Genomic DNA, 12,131 nt, shown 5'->3' with positions numbered 1-12,131 from the left:
CAGTCTCCCCAGAGCCCGTCTGGTATATTTTTTTTAGCCTTGGGAGACTAGTGTCCCACACAGTTCCAAGAATTTAGGACCTGGGTTACTGAAGAGGAAGACAGTGAGAGGACACTAGCTATGGAAAAGAGCATTGGAGGTTCAGGGGTGTGCAAAAGAGAAGCTGAGTGAATCAGAAGGTGAGGCTGAAGATGTGTGTGAGGGACTAGTGTAGTTAGCAAGAGAAAAGGGGGGCGAATTAACGAAGGGCTGGGAGGGGATAGATGATGGTCTATGTTTAAAAGGAAAAATCGCACGATCTGTTGCATTTGGAAATGTTTACCTTGGAATATATGTGACAAGGTTGGTTGATCTTACCATGTAGCTGAAAGGACAGTCTTGTTTTGGCTTTGAGTAATCTAACATGTTTTCCAAAGCGTTTAATAATTGTTGTTTTACTTGCTCTTGTTTTGAGAGATTTCACCTTTTTTTTTTTTTTTTGCAGTTGGGAACAGAGAGTGGATCAGCATGGTCGAGCATATTATGTAGATCACGTTGAAAAAAGAACAACGTGGGATAGACCCGAACCCTTGCCACCAGGGTGAGCTCTTAAGAAAAATAAAGTAAAAAAAATAGCCAGAGAGAATAAATGAACGGTCACGGAAATAACTGGAAAGAAATCATTTCAGGGGCAGCAAAGCTCAATATACCAAAAATGGAAGGGTAACTGTGTATTTGCCAAATGAGTCAGAGAATACTCTGAAATTTGAAAATTTTTTATGCTGGTTTTTGCTCTTTGATGTTTACTTTGGGTTTTGCCCACTTATTGTTAATTATTATATTATACTATATAATAAAAGCTTACCGGCGCATGCGCTGTTAAAACAGCATGATCCCTGCCGCTGTAGTGTGTGATCCGTGGCCGTGTTCCATTTTAGAACCCGGCGGCAGGGAACATTCTGGCCACTCCCCTCCTCCTGCCCTCACTCACCAACTGGGAGCACAGGCAAGCTCCTCGGCAGGGAACACATCTCCCACCCTCGCTCACCACTGCCGCCGCTGATGATCCTCCTCTTCAGAGCAGCTTGCGATCGTGGCCGGCTTTAAAGAACCTCGCAGGCCGCTCTCCAACCTCAGTAGCACGTTCCCTCTGATGCACATGAGGTTCGCTAAAGCCAGCCACCACGATTGCAGGCTGCTTTGAAGAGGAGCAGGCCAGAAGACGCCAGGATGGAGGGAGGGGGAGAGGGAAAGGGAAATGGGGCTGCTTTGGGGGGAGAGGTGTGCTAGGGGGAGACAGAAAGGGCCATGGAGAGATAGGGAGAGGAAAAGGGGGCTGCTTTGGGGGAGAGGTGTGCTGGGGACAGTCAGCTTTGCTCTGGGGGGAAAGACAGAAGAGGGCCATGGAGAAACAGTTAGGGAGAGGGAAAGGGGGCTGCTTTGGGGGGAGGTGTGTGCTTGGGGCAGACAGCTTTGCTCGGGGGGGGGGGGACAGACAGCGGACACATCCATTCTAGCACCCGTTAATGTTTTTGTTTTGTTTTGTTTTTTAATTCTTTATTCATTTTAAAACTTTCATCAAGTGTACAAATATTCATAATAAACACAATTAGTCTGAGCACTTGAACATCTTATCATTATAACTTATAAGTAGAAATGTAACCCTCACCCCACCCTCCCTCAAATCCCTCTATTCATTATAAGATCATATATTTGTAACCCTCCCCCCACCCAATACTAAATGGTGTATAATTAATAGAAAAATGGCATCTAATCATGACAGAAAGATGTTAATGGCTCCCATATTTTAATAACATTTTTATAATTTCCATTCTGTACCGCTATTGATCTTTCCATTCTATATATATATGACATACTGAATTCCACCAAAAATTAAAATTAAGCCTACTATGATCTTTCCAGTTATTAGTAATATGTTGGATGGCAACTCCAGTCAAAATCATTAAAAGTTTGTTGTTACATGCTGATATCTGACTCTTTTTCCTCATAGACATTCCAGATATCACAGTATCATAAGATAACGCTACATGGTTTTCCAATAAACAATTTATTTGATCCCAAATTGTTTATAGCACCCGTTAATGTAACGGGCTTAAAGACTAGTTATTATATGTTATGCTTGTTATATCTCTTCTTGAACAGTTTTGTGAAAAGTCTCTGAATCCTTGTATTTAAAGCAAAATTTACCAGTCCAGCAAAGTTGTGACCATGAGCTTAAGCTAATTTAATAACCTGACAGATGTCATTTTGAAGAAACTAATTTCCGCAATGTGATGACAGAGATCAAATGATTGGGGGGTGTCTTCGGGATAAGGGACGGTAGCAAAACTGAAAACTTACCTCTTTAAGGATGCATACAATTCTTAATACTAAAGCTCTCTTTCCTTCTTTGGTTAAGACTCAGTTCAGACTCTCTTCACCAAACGCTTTTCTCAAAGCGAAACCCCCCCTATTGTCTCCCCCCTCCCCCTCCAATATTTTAATTTTTTTTTATCTCCATGTATTTCTTTACCACCTCTTGTTCCTTCCTTCTCATCATGTTAGTCCCTCATGGTCTTGTATTCCCCTCCATTTTATAAATTTTAATTGTTTGTACTGTATTTTTCTTTAAATGCTTTTTAATGATTGTAAACCATCTAGATCAGTATTTCCCAACCCTGTCCTGGAGGACCACCAGGCCAGTCAGGTTTTTAGGACAGCCCTACTGAATATGCATGGGGCAGATTTACATGCCTGTCACCTCCATTCTATGCAAATCTCTCTCATACATATTCATTAGGGCTACCTCAAAAACCCGACTGGCCTGGTGGTCCTCCAGGACAGGGTTGGGAACCACTGATCTAGATTCTTTTTTGATAGCCGGTATATCAAAGAAATCATAAACTTGGAAGCTTGGTGGGGTTGCAGAGCTAGCTGAGAGAGCAGTTGGTGCTTGACCCAAACAGTATAAAATGTCTATCTTGCCCTGTTTAGCTGGGAACGTCGAGTTGACAACATGGGCCGAATATACTACGTCGATCACATCACTCGAACAACAACATGGCAGCGACCAACGTTGGAATCTGTGAGAAATTATGAACAGTGGCAGCTACAACGTAACCAGCTTCAAGGAGCGATGCAGCAGTTTAACCAGAGGTTCATCTTTGGGGTAAGAACTGCAGTGTCCACTGCACATGTCACTTTCGTTGGTGAATGATATATTGTTGTGCACCCTAGCAGTCATGCCATGCTTTCAAATGTCTTCCATCTATCATGCTGTTCTTTGGCTCTTCTAGTATTCTGGCATCGCAGTCATTTCCAAAGCTTTCAGGTTAGCTGTGGTCTTTTCATGTGCTCGGCACAGCCAGCTCGCCAGTTCTGAAAATGTTCACAGTGCTTTCATGTAGCCGGAGTGCTGTGCCATTGGCCTAGTCCTTATGTTTACATGTGTCATTAAACTCTGAAATTCGTTGGCAGAGAATGTGGTGAAATCAGTTAGCTTAGCGGGGTATAAAAATGGTTTGGATAATTTTCTAAAAGAGAAGTCCATAGGCCATTATTCAGATGGACTTGGGGAAATCCACTGCTCATTCCTAGGATAAGCAGCATGAAATCTGTTTTCCTACTTGGGATCTAGCTGGGAACTTGGGACCTGGGTTGGCCACTGCTGGAAACTGGATCCTGGGCTTGATGGACCGTTGGTTTGTCCCAGCATGGCAGCTCTTATGTTCTTATGTGAGCCAAGTATAGGACAATCAAGCCATTGTGACATCACTGATGAGGTTTTCTCTTAGTTATTGGTGGAATGAGGTATTATGATGTCACAATTTCAACTCTGGAATGTCCCAGCATGGCTGCTTTTATGTTCTTAAGTCTCTAGGTAATCAGTTTGCAACCCATGATCTTTACAAAATGCCTGTAGCTTGATGTACTATCATGGCTTCATGACCAGTTTTCTTTGAGGCTGGTGAAATTATTCAATGAACTTTAGTGCATTTACCGCAGCTTTGTGAAAGAAGCCCTAAGAGTCTCCCAGTGATATTATTTTTATTTTGTTATTTTATCTCAGCTATCTTTATTGGTCAAAGCAAAAAAAGAAACAATAAATATACAATGCAAAGGTACATTCCAAATAGTGCATGTTTGACTAGAACATTATTGGTGATATGCACCCATCCCATCACACCTTCAAAAAAAAAAAAGACATCCTCAGGAACCCAAGTTGAGAGTGACACGGGGACAAATTTTTCCCTGTCCCCGCGGGAGCTCATTTTCCCATCCTGGCGAGTTCTTTTCCTGTCCCTGCCCCATTCCTGCAAGCTCCGTCCTCATCTGCACAAGCCTCAAACACTTTAAAATCATAAGTGTTTGAGGCTTGTGCGATTAAGGCGGAGCTTACAGGAATGGGACAGAGACAGTGATAAAACTTTCAGAGATGGGATGGGGAGATTGAGTTTCGACTGGGAAAATTTAGTCCCCACATCATTCTCTATCCATGTGTACAGTACTTAAACATTTAACATATTGCTACGAGCATACATTGTCCAAAATGGCTCCCATATAGATTGGAGTTGACGTCCTTTAATTGAATCCATATCGGTCACTTCCATTCGTTCTATCTTCAACTGCTGGATCATCGAGATTCGCCACTGGGTCAGAGAAAGAGGGACACAATCCAACCAATGTAACAATATCAACTTTTTACCAAATAACAATGTTCTTTGCAAAAATCTGCATAGGCCCTTTGGAACTGGATGTACAACATTGGACAAGTGGAACAACATTTTAGGATGAGGGTAGCAACAGGTCCTCCAAAGATTGGAAACACGAGTATGCAAAATTTTTCAAAATCTCAAAATCTCTTAATTTTGTTATTTTAAAAAATGTATATTCTGCTCATTCCACAGTTAAAGGCAGAATACAATAAGAAAACATACATAGTTAATATTCACAAACAAATAACAGCCAAATAATGTTAAGATCCTCGTGTGCCGAATGAGCAAACGATCATAGTTTTTGAAACAAGTATGGCTTTAGCTGTTTCCTGAGTAACATGAGTGAGTCAATTTTGCAGAGATCCAGAGGGATTGACTTCATATTACTACGAAGCCACACAAACTAGCAGCTCTTGAGACTCATTTAAGATTGTGAAGTATATAATGAAATTAATCAGTTGGCAGTAATATAACAGTATTGATGAGGTTGACATCCACTGCCAACTGCATGTATACTTTAAAAGTAATATTTCTAGCACTTACACAGATTAATTTTGGTTGTATAAACCTCTATCCAAAATTAATGTGGGCAAGAGAAGCAGGAGCATGATGGAAAGATTTTTTTTAAAAAAAAACAATATGACAAACAAATGGAACTACAAAAGCACAAAGAAATACCGTATATACTCAAATATAAACCGACCCGAATATAAACAAAGGTAACCTTTTTCCCCCCAAAAAAGGAGGGAAAAAGGTTGACTTGAATATAAACTGGGAGGTTAATATTCGAGTGCGGTGCCTTGCCTTGCTCTGCCCTTCCAGTCTCTGCACCCACCCACCCCCTCCTTCCCTGCCAGATTCTGTCCCTTGTTCCCCCTCCTCCCAATGCCTTGCAGTCCTCCACTGGGCCTGCCGTCCTGGTGGCCTAGCGGTGAGCCAGGACAGGAGGGATCTCTCTCGTCTCCTGTCCCAGCTGATTCTAAGAATTTTTACCTCCCTCATGCCTCCCCCGTGTACATTTAGAATCCCTAGTGGTCCAGCAGTGAACCGCGGCAGGAGCGACTGACCTTCTCTCCTGCCTGTGCAGAGCCGCTAGCTGATTGGCTGCCACGAGTTCTCACGGGACTGCCATAATGTATTAACAACAATGCCATGAACTAAGATTGTTCATCTGGTTACTGTCAAATTTAGCTAGTTCATCCTAATCCTTCCTAAGCTTTCAACTGGGTACGAGTGCGTAATCAGATGGTAAGGTACTCTTGGCTCTTTGAGTTGTTTGTTTTGTGCTTTTTATCCTTAAACCGTTACTTCCAAATATGGTGGTTTAGACTTGCATCTCAATTTTTATGTTCTTTAGAATCAAGACTTCTCAGCACAGAGCAAAGAATTTGACCCACTCGGTCCATTGCCACTTGGTTGGGGTAAGTTACATTCAGCAAACAAAGTCCATTTAGATGTATTTTACCTGGGAAAGCAGTCTTAAAATAAGTTTTAAAATAAAGAAGAAGTTTTAAAATAAAACAAATTGCAGAAACTGTAATAGTCATATGAAAATCCATCTTCTGACAAACGTTGGAGCAGTAGACTTTACTTAGGAGCCAATAGTTCAGAGTGGTTGAAGCAGGCTGAAATGGCTCCTACCCTCAGAGCAAGCTGGCCATCAGTTGCCAGTGGCACTTAACCAGGCAGTACTACTTACTATTCATCACGAACCTCCCTGCTATAATTTTGGCAGTTCCATGGCATTCCAAGGGCAAATTTGGATCGAGCTATCACTTATTCAGCTATGGGTGTTGGCACCTGAATAGCTAAGTGGCACAAAAGGGAATCCAATCATTTGATTGCTTAGCTATGTGGGTGCCAGCACTGGGTTGTGGCCTGACCCTGCGCTTGTCATCTCTCCCTCTCTCCCCCCCCATACTTTCTGATGTTCTCCCTCCCATCACACACCCATTCCATACTCCTTTTTACATGAAAGAGCCAAGACTTCCCTGGAGGTGATGCCCGGTGGCCTGGGGTTCTTACTGTTTATGCAAGGCTAATGCCTAGTGATACTGTCTTAAGACTACTACTAGGGGTCACAGGTGCTCTTTTGAATTCAATGTGGAACAACTTTTGCCCCAGCCCACTAGACCCCAAGGATCACCTCCAGCTAAGTCACAGGAAGAGGGTCCAAGTGGTGGTGGGGGAACTCTTGTCAACAGCCTTCTGGGCAGTGAGATATTGTATGATCAAGGGGAGTATATGTTCCAAATAGCAAATATATACCCCTAGTTTTCTGTAGGTAATTTTCCAAGCAAAAGTAAGCATATATTTTCACTTTGAAAAATTTAGAGAAGTCTGCATAGTAAAAAGTATTTTATTTCAATCTGGAGATCATTTTATGAAGGTTGCCTATATTAAGACTGCTTTTTATAAAAACAAGGTACATACTTTCTTCATGAAATACTAGCGTAAGGGTGCAAGCACAGACATTTATACCAAAGAACCAAAAAAAGAAGGAAAAAGCAGCAAGAAGGGACACTGGAGATGTCACAAGCAGCGTGGGAACTCAAGTCTTTTTATTGAAAGAAAATGATAAAAAATCAACAAAATCCCAATTAGGACCCAGTTTTGGCGACAACGTTGCCTTCCTCAGGGGACAATGTCCATTTAGTGTCGGCGTCTCTGTTGTACGACTGAGGCGCCATTTTTCTTCAACATCTGGAATGTGTGAAAGGAATAAAGGCTGTGGCAGGCTGTTTTAATCAGGGCTCACATTTTATCAACAATGAAATAAGATATACTAAGAAAGCTGTCGGGACCTCTAAGATTAAGCACGGATCGCTTTAGTTTTAAAAAGCGATTTGTGGATGCCTGTTTGTAGAGCCGTACCAGCCTACATGATAATATGTTTCCTGGAAAATGGTAACTTCTGTCTTGGCTCTTTGTTTGCGTCAATAAGTGGATCTTTAAATGCCTTTATTATTGATTGCTTGGAGGATACTTTAGGCTGGATATTGTTTGTTTGTCGGGTGAGAATGGTATCTTTTTTTTTTTTTTTGTAATTTAGCTTTGATTTTAGAATTGTAATTCTGTCTTATGTTTACAATTATGTATGTTCATTTTTATGGAAACCGCTTTGCTTAAAGGTGGTATATAAATCTTTTAAATAAATAAATTTATTCATAGAACTTGAAATCCTTCTTGGTCTTAAATGTCTAATTTCCTATTGAAGCCTTCCATCTGATGGTAAATGTTATTAATTGACTTAATTGTCCATGATTTCTTTGACTAGAAAGTACAAATTTATATTTTAAAAAAAGGGACAGATAAGAAAGTTTCCACACAAAAAAAGGCAAAGCGAAGTAAATGATAAATCTGTATTGTTTTTTAAATAAAGGAAAAAACCTGAAAAATTACTGAGTAACAGCATAATGGCATAAATTGTTTTGCTTGTCTTTTTAAAAGTGGAAATGTTTTCATTTCCTGTTTTGTAATTGGAATTAATTTTGAAGTTTGTAGTAAGCTAAATTATGAAAATCAGAATCTATGGTGTGCATAATAGATGTGTATTTTATGACTTATAATTTGTCATTTGACTAACAATGTCTTTTCTTGCCCTTTTGATAGAGAAGAGAACAGACAGCAATGGCCGAGTCTACTTTGTCAATCACAACACACGGGCCACGCAGTGGGAGGATCCCAGGAGTCAAGGGTAAATTTCAGCGCTCTTATATTTTTGTATATTGTTAGGAACTGTAATTGTTTTTAAAAGTTTCTTTTGTAAAAGAAGAAAACTGAAATTTTGATTTGCGTGGCACTGTCCAATATGATCATGTTTTGGGACTAGTAGCTGTAGGTTGCTAGTGAGTTCTAGCTTAATAGTGTCTTGAACCACTGTTTCCGTTCTGTGAAGAGGATGGACTTGGTATCGGAACTAAAAAAAAAAAATCGGGGGAAAATGCAGCTACCAAGTACAGGTATTCAAAATCCTTGGGAACAAGCATATTTTGGTTTTCGGAATGGTAAGTCAGCAAAAGACGGACTATAAGACATTAAAATTGCCACCATTAAACACTTCAAACACAAACATGTTCCAAACTAGGGGACTTAAGTGATACCTTCAAACATAAACGAAGCTTCAGATTTTGTTTTTCAGTGCTTTTCAGTGTTTCAGCTAAAGGATCTTGAACCTGTACTAAGAGTCATGCTTTGGTATTGCAACATTTCCTGTTTATTGCTTTATAGTTCTCTCATGTTTCTAAAAAGTTACTCCGGTTCAGCATAGTCAGGATCGGATATGGTCTATGTATATGAACTAGTTACCTTGTTTTCTAGTCAGTTGAATGAAAAACCTCTACCAGAAGGCTGGGAGATGAGATTTACCGTTGATGGGATTCCATACTTTGTGGATCACAATAGAAGAACTACCACGTACATCGATCCTCGCACTGGAAAATCTGCATTGTAAGTATCTCTTCTATATTCCCTGTTGCTGTTTCTTTAGATGTTCTGCCTTGGAAGTCATCAAAACTGTCCCCATTTGCCTTTAAAAGACAATCCTGGCAACCAGCTAGGAACCACCCAGAAAAGGAAAACTATTAAAATATAATCTATAAAGAATCCAGAAATTATATGAGTTGTTGTTGTTTTTTTTTTAAATTCTTTATTCATTTTATAATTTACATCAAGTGTACAGTAAATATCAAACAATTATAGTACATCACTTGAAAATCTACAATATCATACAACAAGAAGATTTAACCCCCACCCCCTCCCAAATTCATATACAACTAAAATATACCACATGAAAATAATATCTTATGTCATTCATATATATATTATTAGTGGAACCCCCCCCCCACCCCAAATCCACATGTGTATTAAAATTGGGAAAAGTGTAAATTATTCATTATAATAATTTAATAATTGTCCCCACACATCCTTAAATTTATTATAGTAACCTTTTTGGACTGCCAACGCTCTTTCCATTTTATACACCTGACAAACTTATACGAGTTTTTTGAGATATTACTAATGTATTGTGATCAAGGGGGAAAAATTCCCATACCAAAATCAGGGGATATAAAGGTGGACAGGTCCAGGAAACAATTTTATATATTATGTGTATTCCATGAGAATCCAGTTCATAGTGCAAAAGGATTTTTCTATAAATAACAATTACGATAAAAATAGAATACGGGATAAATATCAGCGCTATATGGAAAGCAAAGTAAAATGCACAACACACATGTTTAATTATCGATGAGCAGTTTTAGCTGTGAAGTACGTATCTCTTTCAGTTACAACTTTATGCAATGTGACATTCACTTGGAAATAGAACCAATAAAAAAATAACACAAAAAGACCCAAAATCCCTTCACATTGGACTCCTTCAGATGAGTTAACTACAGCTAAAATAAGTGCAAATAATTTTTTATTGAACAATAACGGAAGATATACTCAACAAACAGTGGTGGTGGTCAATATAATACAGAAAGAGTCCCATCCCAAACCCCTCCCCCTTCCATTATGATTGCTGATAAAAGAACAAGAAGAACAGCGGAAGCAAAAAGGTGGAGTCATGGCATCAACAATTTCCAACTTGTTCCAAACACATGTCCAGTCCCACATCCCAAAGGCCATAGCAAAAGAGAGAGAAAAAAATGGGGGACCAGACAGGAAATAACCAAAAGAACACAACCTACAGCTATAATTTAAAGCAAATTAGTACAAATGACATGCGTTTTAAAACATGGCATTCCAAACCTCTCCTGTTAGGTTTTCAGGATATCCAGAGTGAATATGAATAAGGTACATTTGTATGTGTGGGTTGTGCAGTGCAACAAATCTCCCCCCCACCCAAAACTTATTGATATAAGTAAGGCAACCACAGTGATACCTAATGTGAACTTAACCCCCCCCCCCAAACATTACTGCACTACATAGTCCCATCACGTTTTTGAGATATTATCTTTGCTTTCAAGACTTATAGTATAATTTTCAGCAGACTTCTGTTTTCATCTTATTTTCAGAGATAATGGACCCCAGATAGCCTATGTGCGAGATTTCAAGGCAAAAGTCCAGTATTTCAAGTTTTGGTGTCAGGTAAATAAAACTCTGCTTTAATCTAATTTTGGGAAGTGGACTTGGTGTATATTAAGCAAGGAAGAAGTGATGGAGATGTAAACTTGCCTTCAACATTCCCATCCCTCATTTGCTGTACAGGAGGGACTTTTGTTTAGTAACTTGAAGGAGCACCACGGAGCTATTTGGCCAGTCACCTTTGAGTACGTTTAAGGTGATACGGGCAGATACAGGTAGGTTGTGCCCTTCTCTTCAACTGCCAACTCCAGGCTCTGTCCTTTCTGCCTTGCTGCGCTGTATTGCGCTGTATGCTAGGAATAAGCTGCCCGAATCCCTACAGTGGGATCCGTCTCTGGTTGTGTTCAAGGCCCAGTTAAAAGCCCACCTCTTGGAGAGTGCTTCTGCAAAGGCAGGACCCGCCAACGAGGAAGGCCCGAAGCAAGTAAAAGCATGCTGGCAAAAAAAAAAAAGGCAAGCGTCACACAAAATTTTCGGCAGAGAGTCAGCCCGGGAAGGAGCATCGGCGGTAGCAGAAGGATTCGCCGGGCGGTCATCTAAATTAGCTGGGCGGTGCGCCCGGCTAAAAGACCCTGGGAAGAACACTGTATCTAATAAAAGCTTCTGCTGCCAACATTGCTGACCATATTCCTACTTATTCATAAAATCTCATAGATAAAACAGTATATCTTCTGCATTATAAGAAATACCACAAATCCCTGTTATAATTGTGACATATGGTAAAAAAGTAGGACGATGTAATGGGAGCTGAAATTGAGGGCGGAGGTACAGTTGGATCGGAGGGATAAGAGCGGTGAACTGGTTAGTTGGGTGGAATGGAGATGGGAGAGAAGGAGAAAGGATGATGATCGTACTTGTGCTTCTAAATCACTTCAGGTCTGCAGATAAGAGGTGATAAAGCGCTTCATTTGGTTACCTTTAAAGTTGGATCAAAGTAATACAATTTTTCTGATGTTTACGGAGGGTAAGAACTGAATAAACTTTATTCCATTTATTTATTATGTATCATAACACTTGCATCTGTTTCAGCAACTCGCATTGCCACAACACATAAAGATTACAGTGACAAGAAAGAACTTGTTTGAGGACTCATTTCAGCAGGTATTTAAAATGCACTTGCTCAATAAGTTTTCTGTTTGAAGGTCAGGACTGGAATTTCCAGTGCTCTTGTTTTTGCCATGATTAGCCTTTGGAGATCCCAAAGGGGTCAGTTTTACAACAGGTTCCTCAGCATAAAAAGGGACACCAGCCCTTACGTTGCCCCAATTTATAAAGGCAACATACAGTATATGCCTATATGAGTGGGTCTCCAGCACCCTCCAAACGCACGTCCCCTCCAACCCAGTGGTC

At 40.2% G+C, this 12,131-nt stretch overlaps 1 protein-coding gene across 7 annotated transcripts in view; it reads left to right on the top strand.

Annotated features, from left to right (window-relative positions):
- Positions 1–12,131, top strand: part of ITCH (itchy E3 ubiquitin protein ligase) — a 92,057-nt gene that overhangs the window by 54,561 nt on the left and 25,365 nt on the right. For all 7 annotated transcript variants that reach the window (XM_033914187.1, XM_033914180.1, XM_033914184.1 and 4 more), the window contains 7 exons: positions 485–580; positions 2,974–3,148; positions 6,052–6,115; positions 8,307–8,391; positions 9,015–9,143; positions 10,712–10,784; positions 11,811–11,882. In XM_033914187.1, the coding sequence (XP_033770078.1) occupies positions 485–580; positions 2,974–3,148; positions 6,052–6,115; positions 8,307–8,391; positions 9,015–9,143; positions 10,712–10,784; positions 11,811–11,882 (694 nt within the window). The remainder of the gene's footprint in view (positions 1–484; positions 581–2,973; positions 3,149–6,051; positions 6,116–8,306; positions 8,392–9,014; positions 9,144–10,711; positions 10,785–11,810; positions 11,883–12,131) is intronic.

This window comes from Geotrypetes seraphini, chromosome 11 (genome assembly GCF_902459505.1).
Source record: "Geotrypetes seraphini chromosome 11, aGeoSer1.1, whole genome shotgun sequence".
Classification (NCBI taxonomy): Eukaryota; Metazoa; Chordata; class Amphibia; order Gymnophiona; family Dermophiidae; genus Geotrypetes; species Geotrypetes seraphini.
The sequence above is the reverse complement of the archived record's forward strand: the minus strand, read 5'-3'. Positions and strand labels throughout refer to the sequence as shown.